The sequence below is a fragment of the Ambystoma mexicanum genome, chromosome 1q (assembly GCF_040938575.1).
Source record: "Ambystoma mexicanum isolate Mex_15411 chromosome 1q, UKY_AmexF1_1, whole genome shotgun sequence".
NCBI classification, from domain to species: domain Eukaryota; kingdom Metazoa; phylum Chordata; class Amphibia; order Caudata; family Ambystomatidae; genus Ambystoma; species Ambystoma mexicanum.
This window is the reverse complement of record NC_090922.1, coordinates 39,857,511-39,881,375: the sequence shown is the minus strand read 5'-3', so window position 1 is coordinate 39,881,375 and position 23,865 is coordinate 39,857,511. Positions and strand designations below refer to the sequence as shown.

The 23,865-nt window shown below is 45.1% G+C and overlaps 1 protein-coding gene across 3 annotated transcripts in view; it reads left to right on the top strand.

Annotated features, from left to right (window-relative positions):
- Positions 1 to 23,865, top strand: part of AP1G1 (adaptor related protein complex 1 subunit gamma 1) — a 1,918,561-nt gene that overhangs the window by 1,191,065 nt on the left and 703,631 nt on the right. For all 3 annotated transcript variants that reach the window (XM_069635469.1, XM_069635470.1, XM_069635471.1), the window contains one exon: positions 15,254 to 15,376. In XM_069635469.1, the coding sequence (XP_069491570.1) occupies positions 15,254 to 15,376 (123 nt within the window). The remainder of the gene's footprint in view (positions 1 to 15,253; positions 15,377 to 23,865) is intronic.

Sequence of the window (23,865 nt, the reverse complement as noted above, 5' to 3'; positions counted from 1 at the left end):
AGAATGCGAGGACTGCATGTCCATGATGGCGAAAGCCTTGAAGGATCGTAAGGGGAAGCTAGAAAGAGGTAAGACTCTTCAAACTTCTACTCCTTCGAAAGTTTCCTCGGCGGAGTCGAGAGATTAGTCTCCTCGCCGTCACAGGAAACATTCCCTTTCAAGGTCTCGAAGCGGTTTCCATCAGTCTTCGAGATCTAAACACTCGAAAAAGAGGCGTTGTAGATCTCCCTCTTCTTTGTCTTCTTCTACTTCCCTGGAAAGGGTCACCTGCCCCACGAAACACAGCTCTCCAGCTAAATGGGAGGAATTCTGTAAAATAATGCTTCGCGTCTTCAAGAAAGTGGCCTCAACCCCCTTGGAGACGGCTAGAGGTGATACCCTGGGTGAAAGACCCGAAAAATCAAAACGCTGCGAGTCGTTGCACCTGGCGAAAGGCAGTAAGACCGCGTCATCGACGCCTCTATCGAAGGGCCCGTCGACACACACATCAGTCGAATCGACGCCGACACCGATAAAGGACAGACCTACTGCTGTTAACACATCTCAGTCAGTAGAAGTACCGAGGGCTTCGACCATGACCTCGAATGTCGTCGATAACCTCGACGACTCAGAGTAGGATTCCGATCCTCTCGGGTTCTTCGAGGCCCCTTCATACTTTTTCAATGCCCGTTTCGTTTTCATCGAAGCCTTTGACTTCTGCGTCGACAACTTCGACGTTTTCCCAACCTGTGACTACAAGCTAATTGTTAGAGCTTTGTCCTCTAAATATGAGGAAGGGGAGGATTCTGATCATGAGACCTTTTGTGTTGCAAAGGACCATAACACCCATAACACCCATTCCTGATGAATTTATCTCAGAAGAAAACAGATTAAAAGATCTTCAAGACGATTGGTTGATCAGAGCAGTATCCTCAGAACAAGCTCAGATCCAACTAGATCATGTCTGCCACTTCCTTCACAAACTGGGCTTCTCCCTCAATTTAAAGAAGTCACAGATGATACCGTCACAAAGACTCCAGTTCATTGGAGCTGTCTTGGACATTTCCTTGGGAAAAGCCTTGCCACCAGAGGAGAGGGCTCAAGATATTCTACAGATTGTCACCAAGTTTCAAAATGCCCAACGTCTGCCAGCCTTAGACTTTTTGAGATTGCTCGGTCTCATGGCATCCTGCATCTTCCTTGTGCCAGAGGCTCGCCTGAAAAAGAGATCCCTCCAGTGGGCTCTAAGAACCCAATGGTCGCGGTTCTCAGGGAAAATGTCAGATCTCCTTCAAATCCCAGACAGAATAGCTTGAGACCTTCAGTGGTGGGCCTGTCGGGAGAACATCTTGAAAGGGGAACAGTTTTGGCAACCATGGCTGGAGATGACCGTAGTCACGGATGCCTCACTCATGGGGTGGGGAGCCCCATACCAACGACTTGACGATCAGTGGTCGTTGGTCTCCATCGGAGTCCAGACTACACATCAACCTATTGACGCTGAGAGCAATCAGACTAGCGCTGAAAGCTTTTCTACCATCAGTACAGGGAAAGAATGTCCTGATAATGACGGAGAATACAGTGGCCATGGACTACCTCAACAAAAGAGGCGGCGTAAAGTCACTGCCACTTTACAGAGAGGCAATGCAGCTTTGGTTTTGGGCAATTCAGGAAGGCATCTCTATCAGCAGTTCACCTAGCCGGAGAGAAGAACTTGACAGCGGAAGCTCTGAGCAGGCAGGAACAGTCTCCCACGAGTGGGAGCTAGCTCAGGATGTCCTTCAGGCGATCTTCACTCTTTGTGGAACCCCTCAAGTGGATCTGTTTGCCACCAGCATCAACAGGAAGTGCGATCAGTTTTGTTCAAGGGAATTTCCCCCGAGAGGAGCTCTAGGGGTCGCGTTCATAGTGGACTGGGAGTTTCCACTTCTGTACGCGTTTCCTCCACTCCCTGTCATTCCTCAAATGATCAGACCCCGAAACACCAACCAACTACAGACCTATCACCACCATACCGTTCTTACTCAAAATACTCGACAGAGCAGCATACCTGCAGATTCAGAACTACTTGGAAACTAACAACCTCCTCGGCTCAAGACAATCGGGCTTCATACCTAAGCACGGGACTGAAACGGCTCTTTTAGACCTCAAAACCCAAATTGAGGACATTAAAGACAACGGTAAACTGGCCCTTCTACTGGCCCTTCTAGACCTATCTGCGGCCTTCGATTTGGTCAATCACCAAATATTATGTCGACATCTTAAGTCTGCCGCCCACTTTTCAGACAATGCATCCAATTGGATCAGGTCATTCCTTGACAATAGGCACATGAGTTTCTCCGTCCTCATCGGCAGATCCCACACCAGTCCCTTGTGGAGTCCCTCAAGGGTCTTGTGTCTCCCCAACTCTCTACAATGTTTTCACCAAACCACTATTTGATGTGCTCGACTATCTGGGTGTCACCTACACGAATGATGCCGATGAAACCCAGATACTCATACCCATCACTGGTGACTACATTGCTGACTCCAAACCCCTCGATGACATCTTCCTTGTCATCCAAGCATGGATGGCCCAACACGAGTTGTGCCTCAACGATGACAAGACTGAGCTTCTCATCTTAGGTACGCAACAGAGACTCAACAAACTGAGTTCTCTATTCGGTTCCTTTAACATTGACGGTAACCTAATCAAAGTCCAAAGATACTAAAACTTTGGGCATTTATCTGGACTCCTACCTGACTCTCACTAGACAAACCAATGCAGTAGCTAACGCATCTGCTTACACCTGCAAATTGATCTCAGCCTGTCGCCCATTCCTTACCACCCAGAACTGCATCACCTTGGCCAGGACCTTGGTTATGTCCAAACTGGACTATTGCAATGTTCTGTACCAAGGCACTAACCAGGGTAATTTTAATAAACTTCAGATTACCCAAAATAATGCCATCAGAGCGGCCCTCAATATCCCTTGTTGTGCTCACATCTCAGAAACCAGGAAGAACCTCAATTGGCTGTCAGTCGCCCAAAGAATCTCACTTAAAGCACTAGCCCTCACATACAAATGCGTAAACCATCAAGCCCCAACGTACCTTGCCTCACGATTTACACAGCATATTCCATCACGAGCACTTAGATCGGCACAATCCCAAGGTCTTTCGATCCCTAGATTCAAGCTCCAATCTGCGGGGGGCACCAGCTTCCCAGTCCTGGCGGCCAAGCTTTGGAACACCGTTCCTCTTTCTATCAGAACCCTACCTTCATTCAAGCTATTCAAACACAAAGCCAAGCTTTGGCTAGCCACATCTCACTAACAATCGTTCCTCTGATCATGGCTGGCCCAGTGGGTCCCTGTTATGCTCTGCTCCTTCACTACTGCTTTGTGTGCTGTGTTGCTCTGAATTGTAACGCCAATTGTATATTTTGTTCACAATTTATTGTAACCACTGCAACTATGTCATGCCTGTAACGTTCTTCTAAGATATGCGCCTGGTTGCCCTTGGGCCTGGCCTGCGCTATATAAATAAAACAAATACAAAAAAAAAATACAAATCAAGAGGTTGAGAAGATTACGGAAATCCATGATCCTAATTGCCCCGGATTGGGCCAGGAGAACATGGTATCCGGACCTTCTGGACATGTCCATCTGTCCTCCGATTCGTCTTCCACAAAGAGAGGACCTTCTCTCGCAGAAGGGAGGTCAGGTTCTCCATCCAGACATCAGAACGCTCCACCTTCACGCTTGGTTTCTAAAAGGTTGAGATGCAAGGATTGGGACCTTCCAGATGATGTCATGGAGGTGTTGCTTTCGGCTAGAAGGCCAGCAACAAAGACTTTATACCGCTGCCGTTGGAACAGATTTTGCAGCTGGTGTAGAGAAGAGAATATCGATCCCTTTTCATGCGGTACACCAATGGTGTTATCTTTTTTGCTCTATTTGGCGAATTCAGGTCTCCAAATTGGTACGATCAAAGGCTACCTCGGAGCGTTGTCAATCTACAAGCGCACTGCGGAGGAGACATCATATTTCAAACTACCCCTAGTGATTCAATTCCTGAAGGGATTAACTAATGTTTATCCCCCAAAGCCTTTCTAAGTTCCCTTATGGGATTTAAATCTAGTCTTAAACTTCCTAATGGGTACTCCTTTTGAACCACTCCATTCTTGTTCATTCAGATTTCTCACCCTTAAAACTGTCCTACTAGTGGCTTTAACATCTGCCAGAAGAGTGAGCGAATTACAAACTCTATCTTGCAAACCTCCTCGTACTATTTTTCACAAAGACAAGGTTGTCTTACAGATGAAGCCTAATTTCCTCCCAAAGGTGGTCTCTGAATTCCACATCACTCAGAAGATAACCTTTCTTTCATTCTATCCTCCCCCTCCCCCCCCCCAATCCGGGGAAAAAGGAAGAGAGGCTACACAGGCTGGATCCAAGGCGTGCCTTGAGCTTTTATATCGGCAGACTCGCTAGGATAAGGCAAGCAGACCAGCTGTTTATAGGTTATGCAGGACACAAATTAGGACTGCCTATCACAAAACAGACCATTTCAAGATGGATTATATTAGCCATTCTTGAATGTTACAAATTGGCAGGGAAAGAGCCCCCTCAACATCTTAGGGCTTATTCAACCAGGGGTATCGCAGCCTCTTTGGCCCTCCAAAGTGGGGTACCGATTCGGGACATATGTGCAGCTGCCACATGGTCGTCCGCACATACCTTTACAAAATTCTACAATCTGGATTCCTCCTCTAGCCAGGAGACAAGATTTGGCAAAGCTGTGTTACATTCTGTACATTCTTGAAGGGAAATATTCCAATTTTACTCCCACCTCCGTTTGTACACCACTGCTATGGGAGTCTATCAAGATAAGGAATACATCAGAGGACACAATCCCTTCGAAGAACAAGTTACTTCTTACCTTGTAACGTTCTTTCGATGGGATGTTCCTCCAACATATTCCTTATCGCCCTCAGTAAAACTTCCTGTGTAGTTGCTGCTTACGCTCCTTCAAGGTCAATAACCATTTCATGCACAGCTAAATTTCAAGCTTCAAAACGTAACTGAGCAACGGACGCTGCGCGAGTCTATTTATACGCACGGTGACGTCGGCGCCGGGACGGTGGCTGTTGAGGGACACCAGCTCAAGGGACGTCGACGCGCAGCGCCCTCTACTGAAAAAATTCCGAGGCCAGCAAGCTGGGAGGTAATCTATCAAGATGAGGAATACGTCGGAGGAACATCCCATTGAAAGAACGTTACAAGGTAAGAAGTAACTTGTTTTTCTGATCTAATGAAACACAGACTTTAGGAACAGTTTAAACCTATAACTGATTCAGGATAAACGTTATTCTAGGGGAGTTGGACCTTGTGGTGTAATATTCCATTACTTTTGCTTTTCAGTTCACAGACTAAGGGAAGCAATAACTAACTTATTTTAGGATAACAGTTATACTCAAGGTAAGTAAAACCTACACACTTTTTTCAGGCGCTAGCAGCAACGTAAAGGCAGGTATAAACCTAAGACAGTTTGTGTGTCTGCCTAACACAGAAAAGGGAAAGCAAACCCCAGTGTTACCTAGAATAACTGAGTCATTCATAAAGTCTAAGTAAAACCTAATGCAGACTTATTCTGGACAGGCTAACAGCACGTCAGGGGAAGCAAGAACCAGTTGGGAAACCTAGACACTAATTTTCTGAAAGAAATAGTTAAGTGAAGCCAACAGCATTACTTTTGGTGAAGAGGCACAACCAGTTCAAAGGTGAGTAAAATAACCTTATATATACTTTTCAGAATGACAGAACATTTCTAAGGTAAGTAGTAACTTTTGTAACTGTTCTCTGAGTTACAGCTAACAACCAACTCTTTTACAAGTAAGTCACTTTTAAACACGTATTCTCTTTTGTAGGCAAAAGGCTCAATCCTTTAAAAGTCTTTCCCTTATTCTTGGAGCATGAGTCAGGTGGTCAGATAGCACAGCGAGTAGAGCACTCGCTTTGACATCCATGCAGAGCCTGCTGATGCCAAACTCAGCCTTTCATCCTTCCGAGGTCGATAAATGAACACCACACACCGTGGGTAGTCAAAAGCAGCGCTCAGATGCCTGAGGGTTTGCAGCGCTATATAAATGCAAAACTGAAACTAAACTGAGTGTTCTCAGTGGCAGAAGGGGGGGTCTCTAGTGTCTAGTATCCAACAGGCAGTGTCTGGATAGGTTCTTAAGTAGCAAAAGTCAGAGTTCCTAAGGAAGACTGTTCAAACAGGTGAGTATTTTACTTTAGAGTTAGTTGAGGGTCCAGGGGCTTCACAGAAGACACCCTAGGAGGATTCCAGGAGTGGGCCTGGGGGAACTGGAAGAGAGGCCTCCGAATCATAGAAAATGCCCCAAAACTACACAGGAATAACAAGAGGCTTAAGGTAAGTGAATACCCAAGACAGCACAGTACCTAAGCACAAATGATATTTTGCAGCAGGAGGACGTCAGGATCTGCAGCCAAAAACCCGGTCGGTGGATTCCTTGCCGTGGTGACTGAAAACAGGACCTTGGAAGGGGCTTTGCAGCAGGTATCATGGGGAAGGCTCTATGTAAGGTTTTCCTCGCGACTGGTTGCAGCTGTGTGGATTTTGTGCCTTTTCAGGAGTACAGAAGAAAACAGAATATCGCTGGTCGGATTCTCGTCGTTTGCAAGGTCCAGCACTCTGGTGAGGGGACTTTTTCGGACTGGAATTGTGCCTCTGGAGATCCAGCAGGAGGCCCACAAAATTTCACTGAGATTCGGAATTCGGAAGATTGTGCACCGCACAATGGCTCAAGTACCCAGGGCATTGGGGTATTGCAGCCCTGCAAGGTCGCAGCATGGCGTGGGATGGCTCAAAATGTGGGTATTCATGAGTCTAGTGGGTCTCACCAGGCTGTAGGTCGTCGTTTTCTGAGTCCACAGGCCGATTGGAAGGAAGGGCTACAGCAGGCTTCAGTTACACAGCAGGCTCTCCAGTCGCTGGAAATTCTCAGCCATTTTATTTCATCCTCCTCCGGTTCGGACTCTTATGGAGAAACCCAGCCAATCAAACAGCCTTGCAACATTCAAACTTGGAGGGGGCTGGCAATCCTTTCAGGACAGCCAGCCTTCCAGTTTGAATTAGAATCTCACATTCAGGCTGGAAGACAAAGGGCTGCAGAGTTTTGGACTCCTCCCTCACTTCCTGCCTTCACAGACACTCTGGAACCTGAGCAGAGATTCCACTGGACTCCAGCGAAGATAAAATCACACAAAGGAATTTCCCGCCCTGGATGTCAGGGGAAGGAACAAGAAAGGACAAGGAACACTATAATGGCGAAAAAACAAGACCAGGGCCATTTTGGTAAAATGAACGCCCATGGGTGCCTTTACTGGGGCAGCCTGCAGTAAAGGTGCCCCGAATTAATAAAAAGGTTCACTGCCACCAGCCATTAGAGGTACGTTTGTCATTTTAACATAAGCGTTGCATGTAAAATGAGACAGGGGATATTCGGTATCACATCAGCACTCTACATAAGGTGGGGGGTGCTGGTCTCACATAATAAAATGTAAAAAGGATCCAAAAATACTTTCTACCCTTGGGAAGTGTAGTTCTTACAATGTTAGCCAGAGAAAGTTAAGAGCCCCTAAGGCAACCCACCAATAATAGGCACTTATTGCCAAAAAATTGTCAAAGAGGATAACTTTTAAAAGACACTATGGAGAGCCTTAAAAATGACTCCTGTAAAATGAGTAAAGTGTCTGTGAGTGTGGAAAAGAAGTTCCCACTCAGAGGTATAAGGAACAATAATCCACCAGTAAAATCAAAAAGTTCTGGAATTGACACAGTTCAGGAAGCGTTACCATTACTATGAAAATCTCATCTAACATTTGTTTCGACTGGGAAGACCCGTACGGGAAGACTTCCTCCCTTAGGCTGGTGGACCAACTAGCCTTAAAACAAACTCTATTTTTGCGCAACCCCCGACTTGCTGTGACCTTCCAAGGCTGCAGAATCCCAATATCCGGGGACCCCTGACCATCTGTGGGTGCATTGTCTTCCGAAGTGCGAATCCAACTATAACTTTGTGGGCTTCCAGAGGACCCTAAAGAAGCAGGAAATAGTCGTTTAGAGTCCCCTTGCCAGAATCCAGGATCGAGGAACTTCTAACGGAGCTGGCTGTTCTTCTTTGGCGCTGAGAAAAAGGCGCCAAAACCACAAAGATCTGTTGAATCAAGGAGAATTCATTGCTGCTGTGTCCCTCTCTTGAGTGCTGCCGCAGGAGCCCACCAGACGTCCTCCTTTTTGTCACCAAGCACCAGGAAGAAGGGCCTGCTGCACTGCAACCAGAAGGCATCTAGCTGGACAAATTCTTCAGTTCTCACAGGTACTGTGGGGCTTGGGGTACATCAACCTTTTGCCATTTGTGGTGCTTCCTACCTCAGGAGTGCTATTTTACCCTATTCTGAGTTGACCTCAACTCACTTGCACTGGCCTTTAAGCTAGTGCTTCTTCAAGGTGTCTCCTCTTGAATTGCTGTGATTTTCTATTTGAAATACTGGCTATTTAAAGATATTTTCTAGGAAGAGAGCATCAGAACTTTGAACTGGCCCATTGACTTTGGCTGTCCTGGCTCCCTAAACGCCCCCTTCTGGACCTAGTGGCTTTGGCTTTACTTGTTCCCTTACATGTTTTAATTGTTGAACACTATTTTTGCTGGCATAAAAGACTGCCTGCATCCCTTTGGGAGAATCAAACTTTTTTGTAGAATACCAATATGTTATGATCTAACCCTAACCTTTCCCTCCCTTACAAGACATAAAATAAGCAGTGTTGCATAGCAAATTGCTTTGCACTTCTGTGGGTTTGATAATTAAATTGACACTTGTGTAGCAAACTTAGCTATTTAAGTTATCCTGTTCAATAAAAGCACCGGTCACGCTGAAATCCTCTCTGGCTCTCAATGCTATCGCCGTCCTCTTCTCTGTTCACTGCAAGTTTTCACTCTTAGTGCCAAACGCCTGTGTGGGAGTGCTAGGCAAGATTATTTTTCTTTTTCAAACATTAGAAAACGAGATGTAAACTGAATGAGACTTTTATTAAGCAAACTATATCCTCTATGGCTGTTAGGCAGAATCCTGTGCAGTTCCCTTGGGAAACACTGCAAAAAGATTAAGACTACAGGAGTGAGCAGTAAACCCAATTGGTAGCAGTCTGCACCACCCAGATTTACCTGGTAGCTGTGGCTGAGCAGTCAGACTTCTCTCAAGAAGAGTAGGGCAGTATACAGAGTATACACAATAGGGCTAAAAACGCTGTAGAGCAAACCAACACTGACGAGAGCTTTGTATCAAAGGTATATAATTATTTATTTAAAACACACTTTAGGCAATACACTAGCACTCTAAATCAAAAGCAAGTTAAAACACAGTCAGGTAAAGTATAAACACCTCCCTTGATAACTATTAGACAAGGCAGAGTTAAAACACCACTATTTGTTAAAACAGATGTGAGCGCGTAATCTACATGGCACTCCAATAGTTAAGTTAAAGGGAGAGAAAAAGGCAGAGTATAAAAATAAAACAGTTCCCAACACTTTTAGAAGTTCAAAGCAAGGGAGTAAAGGCAGTATACACTGTAGAGTCAAAGTTCATAGGCCAGGCCCACTTTAAATGGAGCAAAGCAAAATGTGCCCAAGATCACACAGTTTAAAATGCACTAAAAGTCTTTGCAGAATGCTCAAAAGAGGTTGGGGTGATTCAAGAAGTAAAGTTAGAAGGTCTGGTGCCAACCCAGTTGGAAAGCCAAGGATTTAAGGGTCACCTTTAGCAATCCGTGGAAAGGGAGGCCAGGCAGAACACAGTACCTTAAAAAGAGAGGAAGCTCCAACGGTGGCAGTTGTTCGTGACAGTGGTTGCAGTTCGTTGTTTCGACCAGGGGAAGAGAGGATCTCGTCGAGGCGGAAACTTGGAGTCGATGCACTGCACAGGGATGAAACCAGTCGCGGAGTTCGTCGGTTAAAAGGTGCATTCCTTTTATTCGCGGTCAAAGTGGTGAAGCTTGGCTATCTGGCCGCCGGGGTGCTTGGCACGGGCGATTCGACCACCAGCTCAAAGGAAGAAGGCTCGTCCAGCAGAAGATCTTCTCTTGTCGTTGGGAAAGTGGCGAGTTTGTTGCAGCAGGGCTCCACCGGTGGTGTCCTCGTTGCAGATGGCTCAGCTTCTTCCCTCTTCGGATTCTTAGGTCTTGTGGTGACTTCTGAAGTTCCAGTCCCAAAAGTCCTGCTTTTATGCAGAAAAACCCCCGTTCAACAGCCTAGCTGTCACTCAAACATGCTAAGTGGTGAGCCGGGCAGCTCACCACTGGGCCAGTCAGAATAGAGTGCGACTTGAGTTGCTAAGGCAACGCAGTCCAGGGTGCCAATTCTCCCACCCACACATCCTGTAGAACCCAGAGTGGCACCAGTTGGAGGGCTTCTGTGGAGAAGCCTGCCAAAAAGTGGAACAAAGGGCCAGACCTTGGTTGGAGTTACAGAGACGGACACGAACGCCATTTTAGAAAAGAGTTCTGGCGAAAAGACCCAACCGTTGATTTAATAAATAAATAAACCAGCGGTATCTTTAACATTGCACCAAAAAGTGGTGCGTTTAAAATCAATGTGAAAATCCTATAGGAAATATTCTGGTGGAATAGTTTGCATGGTAACCACTGCCACCAGCCAGAAACTCGACAAGGGGGGGACTGGACAGTGCCCCCTTGAAAACAGACCCAGGGGCAATCAAATTAACCCCTCCCAGTACTTCCACAATATGATGGTTTGTACTGGTTCTGTTCACAATTTTGGACTAGTAAAGTCAATGGTGACTTTACATGCCCTGGGAGACAGTAGTCAGTCCCAGGGTATGGAGTCTATGTTTGGGGGTCACTATGTCACTGAGGGTGCTGTGTAACACATACACAAAAACCAGATGATACCCTATGGAGTAAAAAAAAAAACATAGCCCATAAGCACACAAAAAGTCAGACATACCTCAAATCATGCCTAAGAGTGGGAGGAAAAGAGTCTCACTCTTAGCAGGAGAAAAAACAAACCCCAAAAATCCAGCAAAGCTGCTGGGGGACTCACTAGGTTTGGTAAATTAGCCTTATAAGAGAATTTTCCCTAACACTGGCAAAGATATATTCACGTTGTATGTGTAACTTTATTAAAAATGGTCATGCAATTCCATTCCTAACAATTTAAGTTGTTGCATAATGCAGAACTGCATTATTGCTTCTGTAAAACACTGTATTGTCTCCATGCTTTACAGTAAAGATTAGGCTAGTGTATCTAAATCTCATTGTCGACTAGATTTATTTTTGTTGGGGAAGATGCATCACATTGGTGACTGAACACTTTTGAAAATGTACATGATCACACGGCGAACTGCTTTTAATGGGCAATCTGGTTCTTTGACCTACCCTGCTGGTTGCACCTATCTGTGCAACTGGTGCTCAACGCATGAGCAGTTTTATACCAGTTACCCTGAAAGTGCGATGGCAGCAGACTACAACATTCCACCTCGTTTGACCAGTTCTCTACCTGCTACACTTTCTACTCTGCTTAGTCTTACTTTCTTTCGTCTTGCATAATGAATAAACAAGACTGACTAGATGTTTAAGCAAAATAATGATCAATAGTTCATCTAGACTGTATAGCGACACATCTACTGCAATACCACACACTTTAGTTAGCCTCCAGAGCTCGCTTTGCTATATGTTATGTTACTTGGCATTTATATAGCGCCTTATGTATCATTTGTATGATCTCAAAGCTCTGGTAGGTTGAACACCCTCGGGAACCGCAGTTCAAGTCAGTAGAGAGAGTCGTATGGTGCGTGGGCGCACCGGATGTGTGCAGCTGGTGTGGTTATTGAATGATAGGTGCTTCTTAACGGTAGGTGTGGCGCTGAGGAAATCAGTTGGATGTGTTCAGTCTGGAGGGTGGACACCCAGACTGAGTTCTGGCTCCATTAGGCCTGAGGAGACGCCTAAGCTAGCCGGAATGTGCTCAGCTAGCTGTGCTTTATTAGGATAATAAGGTGTTTGTGGGGTCATGTGAGCATGGGAACAGCTGGTCCGAATGTGTCATAGCATAGCTGTGTTCTAGTTGAATGATGGTGTGTAGGAGAGAGTAAGCGTAGTAGTGTGATATGGTGGTTTTGAGCAAAGCGCCTGCGACCAAGCACGAGAGCAGGACAGGGGCCATACATAGCGGCACATGTATATAAAGCGACAGGATGGATAGGGTAGACATGTGATACAGATAACATGGGGATATAGGCACAAAGCATATATATAGCATAAATAGGAGATACAGAGATATATCCACTCCATCCAATCCATCAACTCTGTTCTTTCCATCCACTCCATTCACTCTATCCTTTCCATCTGCACCATCAACCTTTTCCATCCATTCCATCCTTACATCCATTCCATCCTTTCCATCTACTCCAGTTCCATATGCTCCAACCACTCCATCTGATCCCTCTGGTCCAGCCTTTCCATCCACTCCATCCTTTCCATCCTTTCCATCCATTCTATCCACTCTTTTCCATACACTCATCCGTTCTGTTATCATTCTATCCGTTCAATACGTTCCATCCGTTTGATCCGTTTCACACTTTCCATACTTTGTCTTCTTTTTCAATTTTTTTCATCTACTCCATCCACTCCGTCCATTCCATCCACTCAATCCGTTCCGTTCCATCCACTCCGTCTCCACTTCGTCCGTTCCTGTCCACTTCGTCCGTTCCTGTCCACTTCGTCCGTTCCTGTCCACTTCGTCCGTTCCTGTCCACTTCGTCCGTTCCTGTCCACTCTGTCCGTTCCATTCATCCACTCCATCCAACTCATTAATTTCCATCCGTTCTAACCCCTCATTCGTTCCACCCACTTCATCCATTTCATCCGTTCTATCCACTTCATTGGTTCCAAGCACTTCGTCCGTTCCGTCTGCTCGTCCGTTCCATCCACTCCATCCTATCCTCTCATCCGTTCCGTCCACTTCATCCGTACAATTCTCATCATCCGTTCTATTCTCTTCGTCCGTTCCATCCACTCCATCCTATCCTCTCATCCGTTCCGTCCACTTCATCCGTACAATTCTCATCATCCGTTCTATTCTCTTCGTCCGTTACATTCACTCTATCCGTTCCATCCCCTCTATCCTTTCCATCCCCTCTATCGGTTCCATCCACTCTGATTATGATTGCATTATATGTTAGCACCTCCGGAAAAGAGCTGGCCAAACTATTTTCAGAGCCTTTTCATCAAATCTATATATTTATTTGTCCATTCATGAAGCTAACGTTTAAAATTTTACAGACCCTCAGCCAAGGCTTGCCAAGTCCACTCACTCACTCACTCGCATAGTCCAGTAGATTTTATGAAGGGCGAGTACCATTTGCTGGGGATGTTTAAAACTTTAATGTAACATGAACTTTTTTTGCAGGAAATATCAATGAAGGTTTCAATGTGCATAGCTGGCTTCCGGGTGGCAGCAGTGTGCCAAACAAAGTGGGTTTGTGGTGGCATGCACCATTTTACAGAAAGTGCATTTATATTTTCTGTCCCCCTTTACTATGGGCCATGGGCATTTCTTTTAGGTCGAGTAGGTAAACTAAATGACTTAACCTGCAGGTCTAGTGTAATTTTAAAGAATTTGCAAGGCCTGACTCGTCGCACTGATATCTAAAATGCTGTTTTGTAACTCAATTGATGTTTTGGATCCGAATAACTTCTGATGACATTAAAAACATTAGCACAAAATTGCTAATCAAATGGGTGTGTTTGCTAAGCAAGAACATTTTAATTGGCAAACTCTGCTAATCAGTTTTTCAAAACTAAAACTCAATACTGCTAAGGTGATACAACAATAAGTGTTATTACTGACCACACATTACATCACCCTTGGTGCTGGAAAACGTATAACATATGAAAGAATTACTCGCCTGCTTTATTCACTTTTTGAATTGAATCATAAATTGGGATTAATGTTCCTGCTAGTTACTGCTTTTTAAAGAATGCTTTAAATATCTTTGTTTATATATAAATACATATTTATTATAGATCTTTAAGTGTGTAAGTGTTTACTTGGATACCTCTATTTACTGATTTCATTACACCTCTTAAAATAAGCCTGGCTGCTCAGTCACACTAACAATTTGTGTAGTACAGGCCTATACTAAAAGGTGGGTTACCTAATACCAAGAGAAGTCTTGTGTAGTCCCACACCAGTTGGACTGCATTAATTCTTACCCTAACGCCTGTCTCTCTAAATCAGCTATTCCCAGATGGATTGTTAAATGCATCACACTGTTACTCTCTGGCCAAGAGTGATTGACCCTTTACGCCTAGAGCTCACTCTACTCGAGGCACAGGGGCTACCATAGCATTCATTGCACATGTTCCTCTAGATTCTATTTACAAAGCAGCAACTTGGAGTTCTGTTCATACATTCACCCAACCCTACTGCTTAGACACACACCCGAAGTCTGATCCTCAGGTGGGATAAGCAGCGCTAAGACATCTTTGCTACTGTTCCTTCACACATCCCACCACTGCCTCTTGGTACTGCTCACCTTTCTATGCACAGCATGTGATTCTAATCAGATTCACAAGTATCAGAAGACATCCATTACTCACAGTAATCATATTTCTGATGATTGTATCTGCTTAGATTCACATGCGCCTACCCTTCCTCCCCTCTTGGAGTAGAAAGAACATGGACATCTTACACTTCTTCCTCTGTAATCACTCACGCTTTTGTAAGACTGCGCGGGTGAACAAAAACAACCGTTGAGACCTCGACGCATGAAGGATTTTGGGTACACTACACGTCAAGTTAGGGATAGTGTTAGTCACGCCCATGTCGACGTCCCTTTTCGATCTTCAGAAAAAAGATGCAATACTCCGTGATTACCACTAGATGTCGGACTATATGCACATCATGTGAATCTAAGCAGATACAATCATCAGAAATACGATTACGGTGAGTAATGTATGTCGTATTTATACTTTAAAATGTATAATACCTTGATGTGCTTGTGCATGTGTGAATATGCAAGTTGGTGGAGGCACACATATGTGGTAGCTACAGGGATGAGTGAGATTGTAAGCTTTCTTATTTTAAGAGCGCAGATGCATTGCAGCAAATTATGGTATGAAGTGGAATTGTCAAATTGCCATTGGTATGTACTTTAATAATCTGTTTTTTCCCCTCTTCTGTTAGGCGGGTAGTTACGTTCGAGATGATGCTGTGCCCAATTTGATTCTGTTGATCACAAATAGTGTGGAGATGCATGCATACACTGTCCAGAAACTGTACAAAGCCATTTTGGATGACATCTCGCAGGTAATTCTTCTTTTGTCATTCATTTACACTATATGATTTTTTTACTATAGCCTTTTTGTTTGATATATGCCTTCTTCCTCCCACACCCCTGCACTTTTGCCTTTCTTGGGCAGATTACAATCTGAATATCCCGGTCAGAGTCTCAATATGCTAAATCCCAAACAAGCCTCAATGCCCTAAAACCACTATGATGGTGATTTGGCACAGTATTGAAACATTCTGAAATAACATGGAATAAATAGTCAATGTTCCAACCCCCACACACGACACTATACAAATATCAAAACAATTTGGAATGCTTCAGGGGTACAGATCCTCATCAACAACTTAATATGCTTCCTATTTACAGGTGTATATTGTGACCAAATGGCCAAAATGCAATGGATTACTTTGAGAGAATTTTTTATGTAATCCATGAGTGTGCATTGCAGTTGGTAACAGAAATGTTAAATTATAATCACAATACATCAACACACATATATCAGTTATTAAATGCAAGCATTATAACTTTATTTCTAATCATTAACCTCTAGTAGCTGTTTTTTTCTCATTTCTAATTGCAAGCACGCTTTTGTTAGTAGCTTGTTTGAATGGGGTTCTCTGGTTCCAAAGAGCAAGTAAACAAATTACAGTAGCCTGATGGGAAATAGTTACCGGCTTTCAATAATGGAAGTACCCCCACATCATCATAACTGTGTGAACTTGCTACAGAAAATCGGCTCCTCTTTATCATCCGTCTTCCACAAGGACAGTTTCACAAGTGACCGTTCCCAACTTGACACATTCTGGGCCATGGGAAGCTAGTCCAATCATAGTTTGCTAATCCGCTCCCTTAAGAAATGTTTTGTACTGTACTTGTAATTTGTTTAGCGCCGTTTTACTATTATAGTTTCAATGTGCTGTTGGTGGGAGCGTCCTCGGAGAACCGAAGTCCAGAGTGTTGGAGGTCATGGAGTAAGATTAGCATGCATCTGTGCACTTGGCCAAAAAAGGCTTAGCAGGGCTGCCATGCACCGGTAGAGAAGCAACCCATGTGGATGGGTGCTGAGGAGTAGGGGTGGCGTTGGTGCTAGAGACTCGCTATGTGTCCAGCGTCTCTGAATTTGTCATAGGTCTTCGCTGCATTCTGCTGTCAGAGGTGTTGAGATGCAGTCTGGTGTAAGTAGGCAGAGAATTTATGTGAACAGCACGACCACATTGTGTCATTGTCCTTGCTGTATACTGATGTGTGGATAGCCATGCCTGTGGCCAGCGGTTTGGTATTATACGTACCTTGCCTCCATTGATCATTCTTTGTTGTTAGGGTGCCCACTCAGGTACTTGGCTTCTTCTGTCGGTTCTTGCAGCTCATCTGCATTCAACCTATTATTCAGAAAAGGTTAATTGTCAGCTGCCATTCTATCGGAAATGGCAATGGAAGCATTGTTTTGTTAGGTCATGTTTATTTATATCACACACTGTTGCCATTTTCATGGTCTTCAGACGCACCCGTTGATCTTAAAGGGAACGACTGTGGTAGCTTGGTTAGGGGAGAAAAGGGAAAAGACAAGACATTATTCTTAGTTGTTAGTGCGAGTAAATCCAGGAGTAACTGGCAGGTGTGGTTTCTGGGTGGGTTTGGATGTGTATACCGGAGTTTTTTTTCCGGGTGGGGGTATGTCCAGTATATGACTTGTTCGTGTTAGAATCAGTTGTGGACTGTGTATGGGGGTTAGAGAAATGTATGGTTCTGGCCATTTGGGTTGGCGTAGCTGGTCAGCATGCAGTGAGTGAAGGTGGTTGAGAAGGAGCTCTTTAGCAAGGTTTACCACTGGGCACAGTACTGACAATGCGATTTGTCATTGCTGTCATACCTTCATGCAAACACAATAGAGCATCTTTCAGATGCAATGCAGGTATCTTGGACGTACCCATATGTGGAACTGCATGCATAATGCAGCGATGCAAGGCCTCATGTTAAGCATTTCCAGGTTTGAGGCCCATACACTCTGTTATAAAACCATGTTCCCACAATGGTGCCCTTAACCCGACAGATAAGAGGCGTATTGGCCACCTTTACTCCCTAAAAATAGGCAAATACTCTCCGAAAGTAAAAATAGGACAGACACACGTAAAACAGTTGTGCCCCTGCTTTCCCCCACATAACTACATGGATATGTTTGGACCAGTAGTGCACATAGTACCACGGGAAAAATTACGATTATTACTGCCCGATCGGAAGAAGTAAATATGTATCTTTTAATGTGCATGAAGAACTAGGTGCAAAGAAACAATTATTCCAAAAACATTTCAGTCATCCAGTTAAACATATTTTTACTTGCTTCTTAAATACTCCGATTGAGAATTGGACTTATATTTTTACTCCCTAAAAAAAAAAACAAAAAAAAAAAAATCATTTTACTTCCAATTTGAAAAAATAGGGAGTAAAATACTCCCACTTCCAAAACCTATCTGTACTCGAAGCCTCACAATGCCTAATGACATAATGTAACACAACACCTAGGCCCACAGGTGAATGTATCTTCCTGCTGTATATTCTTGCTTGCCGACTGGGTATCGCATCTAAAGCACACTACATCTTTCCTTCATAATACTCTGCTGTTGCACCTTCCCAGCTAGCTGTGCCTAGCCAGGTGCATTACATTGTCCTTTCACTACCGACTGCTCTTATGTCGCACATGGACACCTATTATGGGGAGTACACTACATTGTCCGGTACGTTGCATGTCCAAAGTACCAGCGGTACCAGGAAACGGAGTACCTGTGATGGTGGGTGCACTGAATCGCTCAAAATGTAATGGAATAAGTCTTTGTTTCAGGAGTGTATGCCAGTACACTCAACGTTGAATTTTGCGACTAGAGCCGTGTTGACTACCCTCCGACGTAGGCTTAATTTCAAATCACTGCTTCCTGAAAACAGCACCCATCAACTGCCCCTCCTATCCGAGGACTGTACGCAAGTGCCTATTAACCCTTACATCCCAAACTAGGATTTAGCAGCGCCAATTTCTGCCCTACCCGAATGCTCCATTTAAACGATTCCAGGGAATATTTTGTTATCACAATTTAGCTCTCCCTGTGCAGCTACGAAGAAGTTTGGGGTCCTCAACGCTGTTCATACTAGGGTGATTAAAGATAACAAAAATGCATTTGTTTAAACCTTTAATAAACAAATGCACCCCCCATTAGCTCACTCTAAGTAACAGAGAACACACTGTACTCCACACCTTATTGTTCTTCTGTGTGCTTTGTATTGTCACAGTGAGTTTGCTCAAACACATGTATTTATTTTTTTGTCCGTTTATATAGGGCCCGAGCCTGCAGGCATCAGGGCGCAGAAGAGAAAAGGAAAAAAAGGAGAAATTCGAAAGCCTGGTTAGGTCACACAAAGGCCCAGAGTCATTCAAAAAGAGCTTTCAGACGCTTCCTGAAGTTTATCAAGTTAGATTCGGCACGCAGGTCTTTTGGTAGCTTATTCCTTATTACATCCACTGTACTTGATGCCTTGCTGAAATGGAAGGCATAAAGCACTCTCTTCAGCAAAAGAACACAGTCCAGTGTTGTATCGCAAATTTCCTCAAGTACCCCACTGTGTCTTCCTGCTTGACAATTCACCAAATGACTCTACAAACTTTGGCCCTACATGCGCTTTGGACTACAACAACTATCAGCCCTAGCCAGATTAGTTAAAGGTAAGACATCATGGGATTCATAGATGGAAAAAACACATCTGGAGAGTCAGATGTTACAGGCTGTATCAGAACATTACATTCTCGTGGTCGTGGTTGGCGACCAAACAAGATGGCCGCATGATTCTTAAGCTCCCAGACGGAGCCTACTAAGTTGGCCTTTTAACAATTTAATTACGGGATGGTACACTTTGGTGATAAATTGCAGCCAACACCATTTCACAACCTCTGGTTTGCTTAATTTTCATATTAGCAGACACCGCTGCATGGTTCTGCTCCTATCTGGAGGCTCTGGCGCATCGTGTGAGGGGCTCCATGACGGACCGGCAGTGGAGTGAGCCAGCTGTCCCTGCATCAAAGGCAGTTAAGAGTGATATGCAAGAGGTGATTGCCATGCTTCATTTAACGGCATAAAACGCACTGTGGTGTTCATTCTACTGCCTCTGAACTTTGCCGCTGCACCGCTCTGCCTTTCTTTTCTCCCGACGTGTGCCTGCCGTTGAGTCCACACACGCCTGTGGAAAGGAAGCAGCGTCACACGCTGCTGGAGAACGCTGCTTCCTGCTTTCTTGTAGACCGCTCATGCCTGACATCTTGTGACTAACTTTGGTACTGCAGCCTCTTCATTCAATTTACTTTTTATCAGGTGTGTTTTCCTAACAATTGGAAATAATTTAAAGGCTCTACCTTGCTAGTTCGATTTTGTTTATTCTCCTCTATTTTGGGAGAAAATGGCTGCTCAAAACCCCAATTCTTCATCTACAGACCTGTCTAACATTAATAATGGCAAGGAAAAATATTACTTGTATTATCGAACATTCAGTCATCTATCTCTGTGCTAGATTCCAGAACATTAACAATTCAGGATGACCTTAGTTCCTTTAAAAATTATATTAAAGCTTTCAATTCTAGATTGACAGAGGTTAAAGAGCGTGTGTCTTTCTCTGAAGACAGGCTAGAAGGCATGGAACAAATGCACAATAAAATTTAACATTTGGAAATTGAAGTAACCAACCTCTAAGCCAGAAACTGGAGGGACAATATAAGAATGTATGGGGTCACAGAGAATACTGAATTCAATTACCTCATTACATTTCTCATTAATTGGCTCCCAAAGCTATGACATTACTTTTTCACCTCTCCTTGAATTCCAACGAGCGCACAGAATCAGACCTTGTTTTACTACCAACACCAACGCACCTAGACCTCATATAGCCTGCCTATTACGACATCCAACAGGCTCGACAATCTCTGCTTACAGGCCAATAAATCTCACCTCTAAATTTTCAAGGCAACTAAATATTACCCCAGACTTTTCCAAAGCAACACAAGACAAAAGGAAGAGATTCTTAGACCGAAGACCAGCGCTAAAGAACTTGGACATTAAATATGGTTTACTGGAACCAGCAAGAATGCTCATCACTCCGAATGGTGGCATGACCAAAGAATTCTTAAATCCAGATGACCTTCATGCCCTCATAAAATCCTTTCAATCTTCTGAGATGGATACTCTACCTGATTATTCCTCAATTCAAATCCCAAATCCAACAGCTCAACTTCCTGTGCATGCCTGTAATTTATTGGAACAACACAAATTTAAACCTGGAAATAATCAGCATCCTAGAAACAGGTCGGACCTCAACCTCACTAGTAGTGCATTTGTGAATTCAGAAAAACATAGAACTAAATCTAGATCCCCTTATTAAACATTAAGACCCTGAAGATGCATCCTCATCTAAATAACTTTGTATTTTCTTGTTACTCCACAATCTTGTGCTCTTCCAGATAGTACCGTTGACAACTAGTACTGCAATATGGCCTTCTATATATAATTCATATTTAATCTGCTCCATCTAGCTCATTGATTCGTAGTGAACTGTCTTGTTCCCTCTTATGTCAGCTCTTAACATTCACTTAATTTCATATTTAAATATATTGACGTTTACATGTGCATTCTAATGCACTATTTGTTATGATCTACTGTCCCCTTTCCCTCCTATTTCCTCTTGTGCTTTCCTCACCCTTCCCTATCAGCTGTTCAATTGATGTATTCTTTTATAAGGTAACATTATTGCCAACACATCAAAGTATTATTATTCCGGATCTATGATTATTGCGACCCAGTGTACTGCGCCCGCCGAAAATCCTGACTTTTTTCTTTTTTTGTCCCCCTTTTCACAGACTGTATATGCAGGGGGGATACCCCCGCAACCACCCGTAATCCCCCAACATTATTTACTTCACCAGATCCCCCACATATATATTCTGAGAAATGGGGTTAAAAAATAAATAATAAAGTCGGCATTTTCAGCCGGCTCAGTAAACCCGGCGTATTAATTGGATGATTCAATTATTCCTCATTCATATGCCTATCAACGGCTTCATTGCTTTGTTATATTTTTCATTTATGTTCAGATGGTTTACTATTGGCTGTAATGAGTGTTAAAATCATTTTGTGGAATGTTTAAGGTTTCAATAATCCCATTAAGAGACACAAAGTCTGTGTCATCTAGGAGAAGATAAACCAGATATTCTCCAGCATGGGGTCTGGCATGGATTCACATGCTCATGAATATTCCCCATCGTCAGGCTGGGAATCCTCGGTAAAGAAAAATCAGTATCAGTTTCGTTTCTGATCTGTCTTTCGTAGTAGTAACCAATCCCTGATCTCTGCGTCATACTGACCACAGCCAATGACTGCCCTCTCCCTAAGCCCCGCCTCTGGCAGCCATCTTCAGATTTGGTAGCACGTGAAGTGGCAGTATGACCAAGTGAAGAGCTGCAGAGGGGTAGGCGGGAGGGTTCGCATGTGAATCCATGCCAGACCCATGCTGGAGAACAACAGTTACAGGTAAGTAACTTGTTCCTTCTCCAACATGGGGTCTGGCATGGATTTGCATGCTCATGAATATAAGAATACATAGCAGTACACACATGCACAACCACGGGAGGTGGCAAAAGGCTCAACATTAAGCAATACAACAACTCAACATTAAGCATCTCTTACCTCCTCACCAGGCTCACCTTAAGCGAACAGGTTGCGCAGCACTGCTTGGCCGACCCTGGACTCCTCCCTGGAATCCCGATCGACGCAGTAGAATCTCGTGAAGGTGTGCGTCGACCTCCACGTAGCAGCCCTGCAGATGTCCAGCAGGGGCACACCAGATAGGAACGCCGTAGTAGCAGCGATCGCTCTGGTCGAATGGGCTCTCGGACGGCCTGGCAGCGGTCGGTTAGCCAACCGGTGGCAGTGCATGATGCAGCCGGAGAGCTATCTGGAAATAGAAGACTTCGAGAGAGCCTTCCCTTGATTCACAGGTCCAAAGTTCACAAACAGCTGTGATGTCCTCCGAAAACTCTTCGTGCGGTCCACGTAGAACTTCAGCGCTCTAGCCACATCCAGCGAGTGCAAAGTCCTCTCGGCCGGCGACGAAGGAGACGGGAAGAAAACGGGTAACATCAGGGGCTCGTTAAGATGGAAGTCTGGCGGCACCTTGGGCATAAAGGAGGGGTGCGTCCTAAGCACCACCCTCGAGGCATGGAAAGTCAAGTACGGTGCTTTGCAGGATAGGGCCTGGATCTCTCCCACTCGTCTTGCGGAGGTAATGGCCACCAGGAATGCAGTCTTCCACGACACAAACTTCATCGGTGCGGAGTGCATCGGCTCGAATGGGGCCCCATGAGCCTAGTCAGCACCACGTTAAGTTCCCGGGAACGACCGGAACAGTCCTTTCATAAACTCTTTTACCAGTCGATGGGACCACAGGGACGTCCGTCCTGTGGTTCTGGTATATCTGGAGATCGCCGCCAGATGAATCTTAATGGAGGCATGGGCTAGCCCAGCCTTTGCCAGCGATAGCAGGTACGGCAGCACTTGAGGGGCCGTAATCCGTAGGGGGTTGATCTTCTGTGCTCGGCACCAGACAGAGAACCTCTTCCACTTATGTCCGTAGCATTTGAGAGTCGAGGACGCCCTGGCCTTTGCAAGAAACTCTCTGCAGTCGTCCGGTATATCGTACCCTCCAAACTCTAGCGCTGCAGGAGCCAAGTCTGCAGGTTCAGCGACGCCGGGTCGTGGTGGAAGATGGCGCCTCCTTCTCTGGAGAGAAGATCTGCGTCCGCCGACAGCTTGATGGATGGCGACGTTGAAAAGGCCAGAAGGGCCGGGAACCAGATCAGCCTCGGCCACGCCGGTGCGACGAGGATCATCCTGCACCGGGACCTCTTGAGCTGGTTGATAAGTCGAAGCGGCAACGGAGGGAACGCATACAGGTATAGGCCGTCCCAGGGGAACGAGAACGCATCGCCCATGCTTCTCGGCTGGGGAAACCTGCTGGCGAACCTCTGGCACTTCGAGTTTGTCGCTGTTGCGAACAGGTCGATTTGGGGTTTGCCTCATCGTCGGAAGAGTTGATCCACCTGATCCTGGTGCAGGTCCCACTCGTGACACGCGCGCAGCTCCCAACTGAGCGAGTCGGCGATAGTGTTTCTTTCTCCTGCCAGGTGGAAGGGAACCAGGAACATCCCCTGGGCGACCGCCCAGTGCCACAGATCCTGTGCCTCCTTGGATAGGGCAGGGGATCTGGTGCCTCCCTGCTTCCGTATGTAAAACATTGTCGTGGTGTTGTCCGTGAAGATCCGCACCACCTTGCCCTTGAGCGACGGGAGGAACGATTTGAGAGCCCAGAACACGGCTCGGAGTTCCAGGATGTTGATGTGCAGGAGCCTCTCCTCCGGGAGCCAGAGGCCTCTTGCGTGGAGATCTCCGGTGTGGGCGCCCCAACCTTCCAGGGAAGCGTC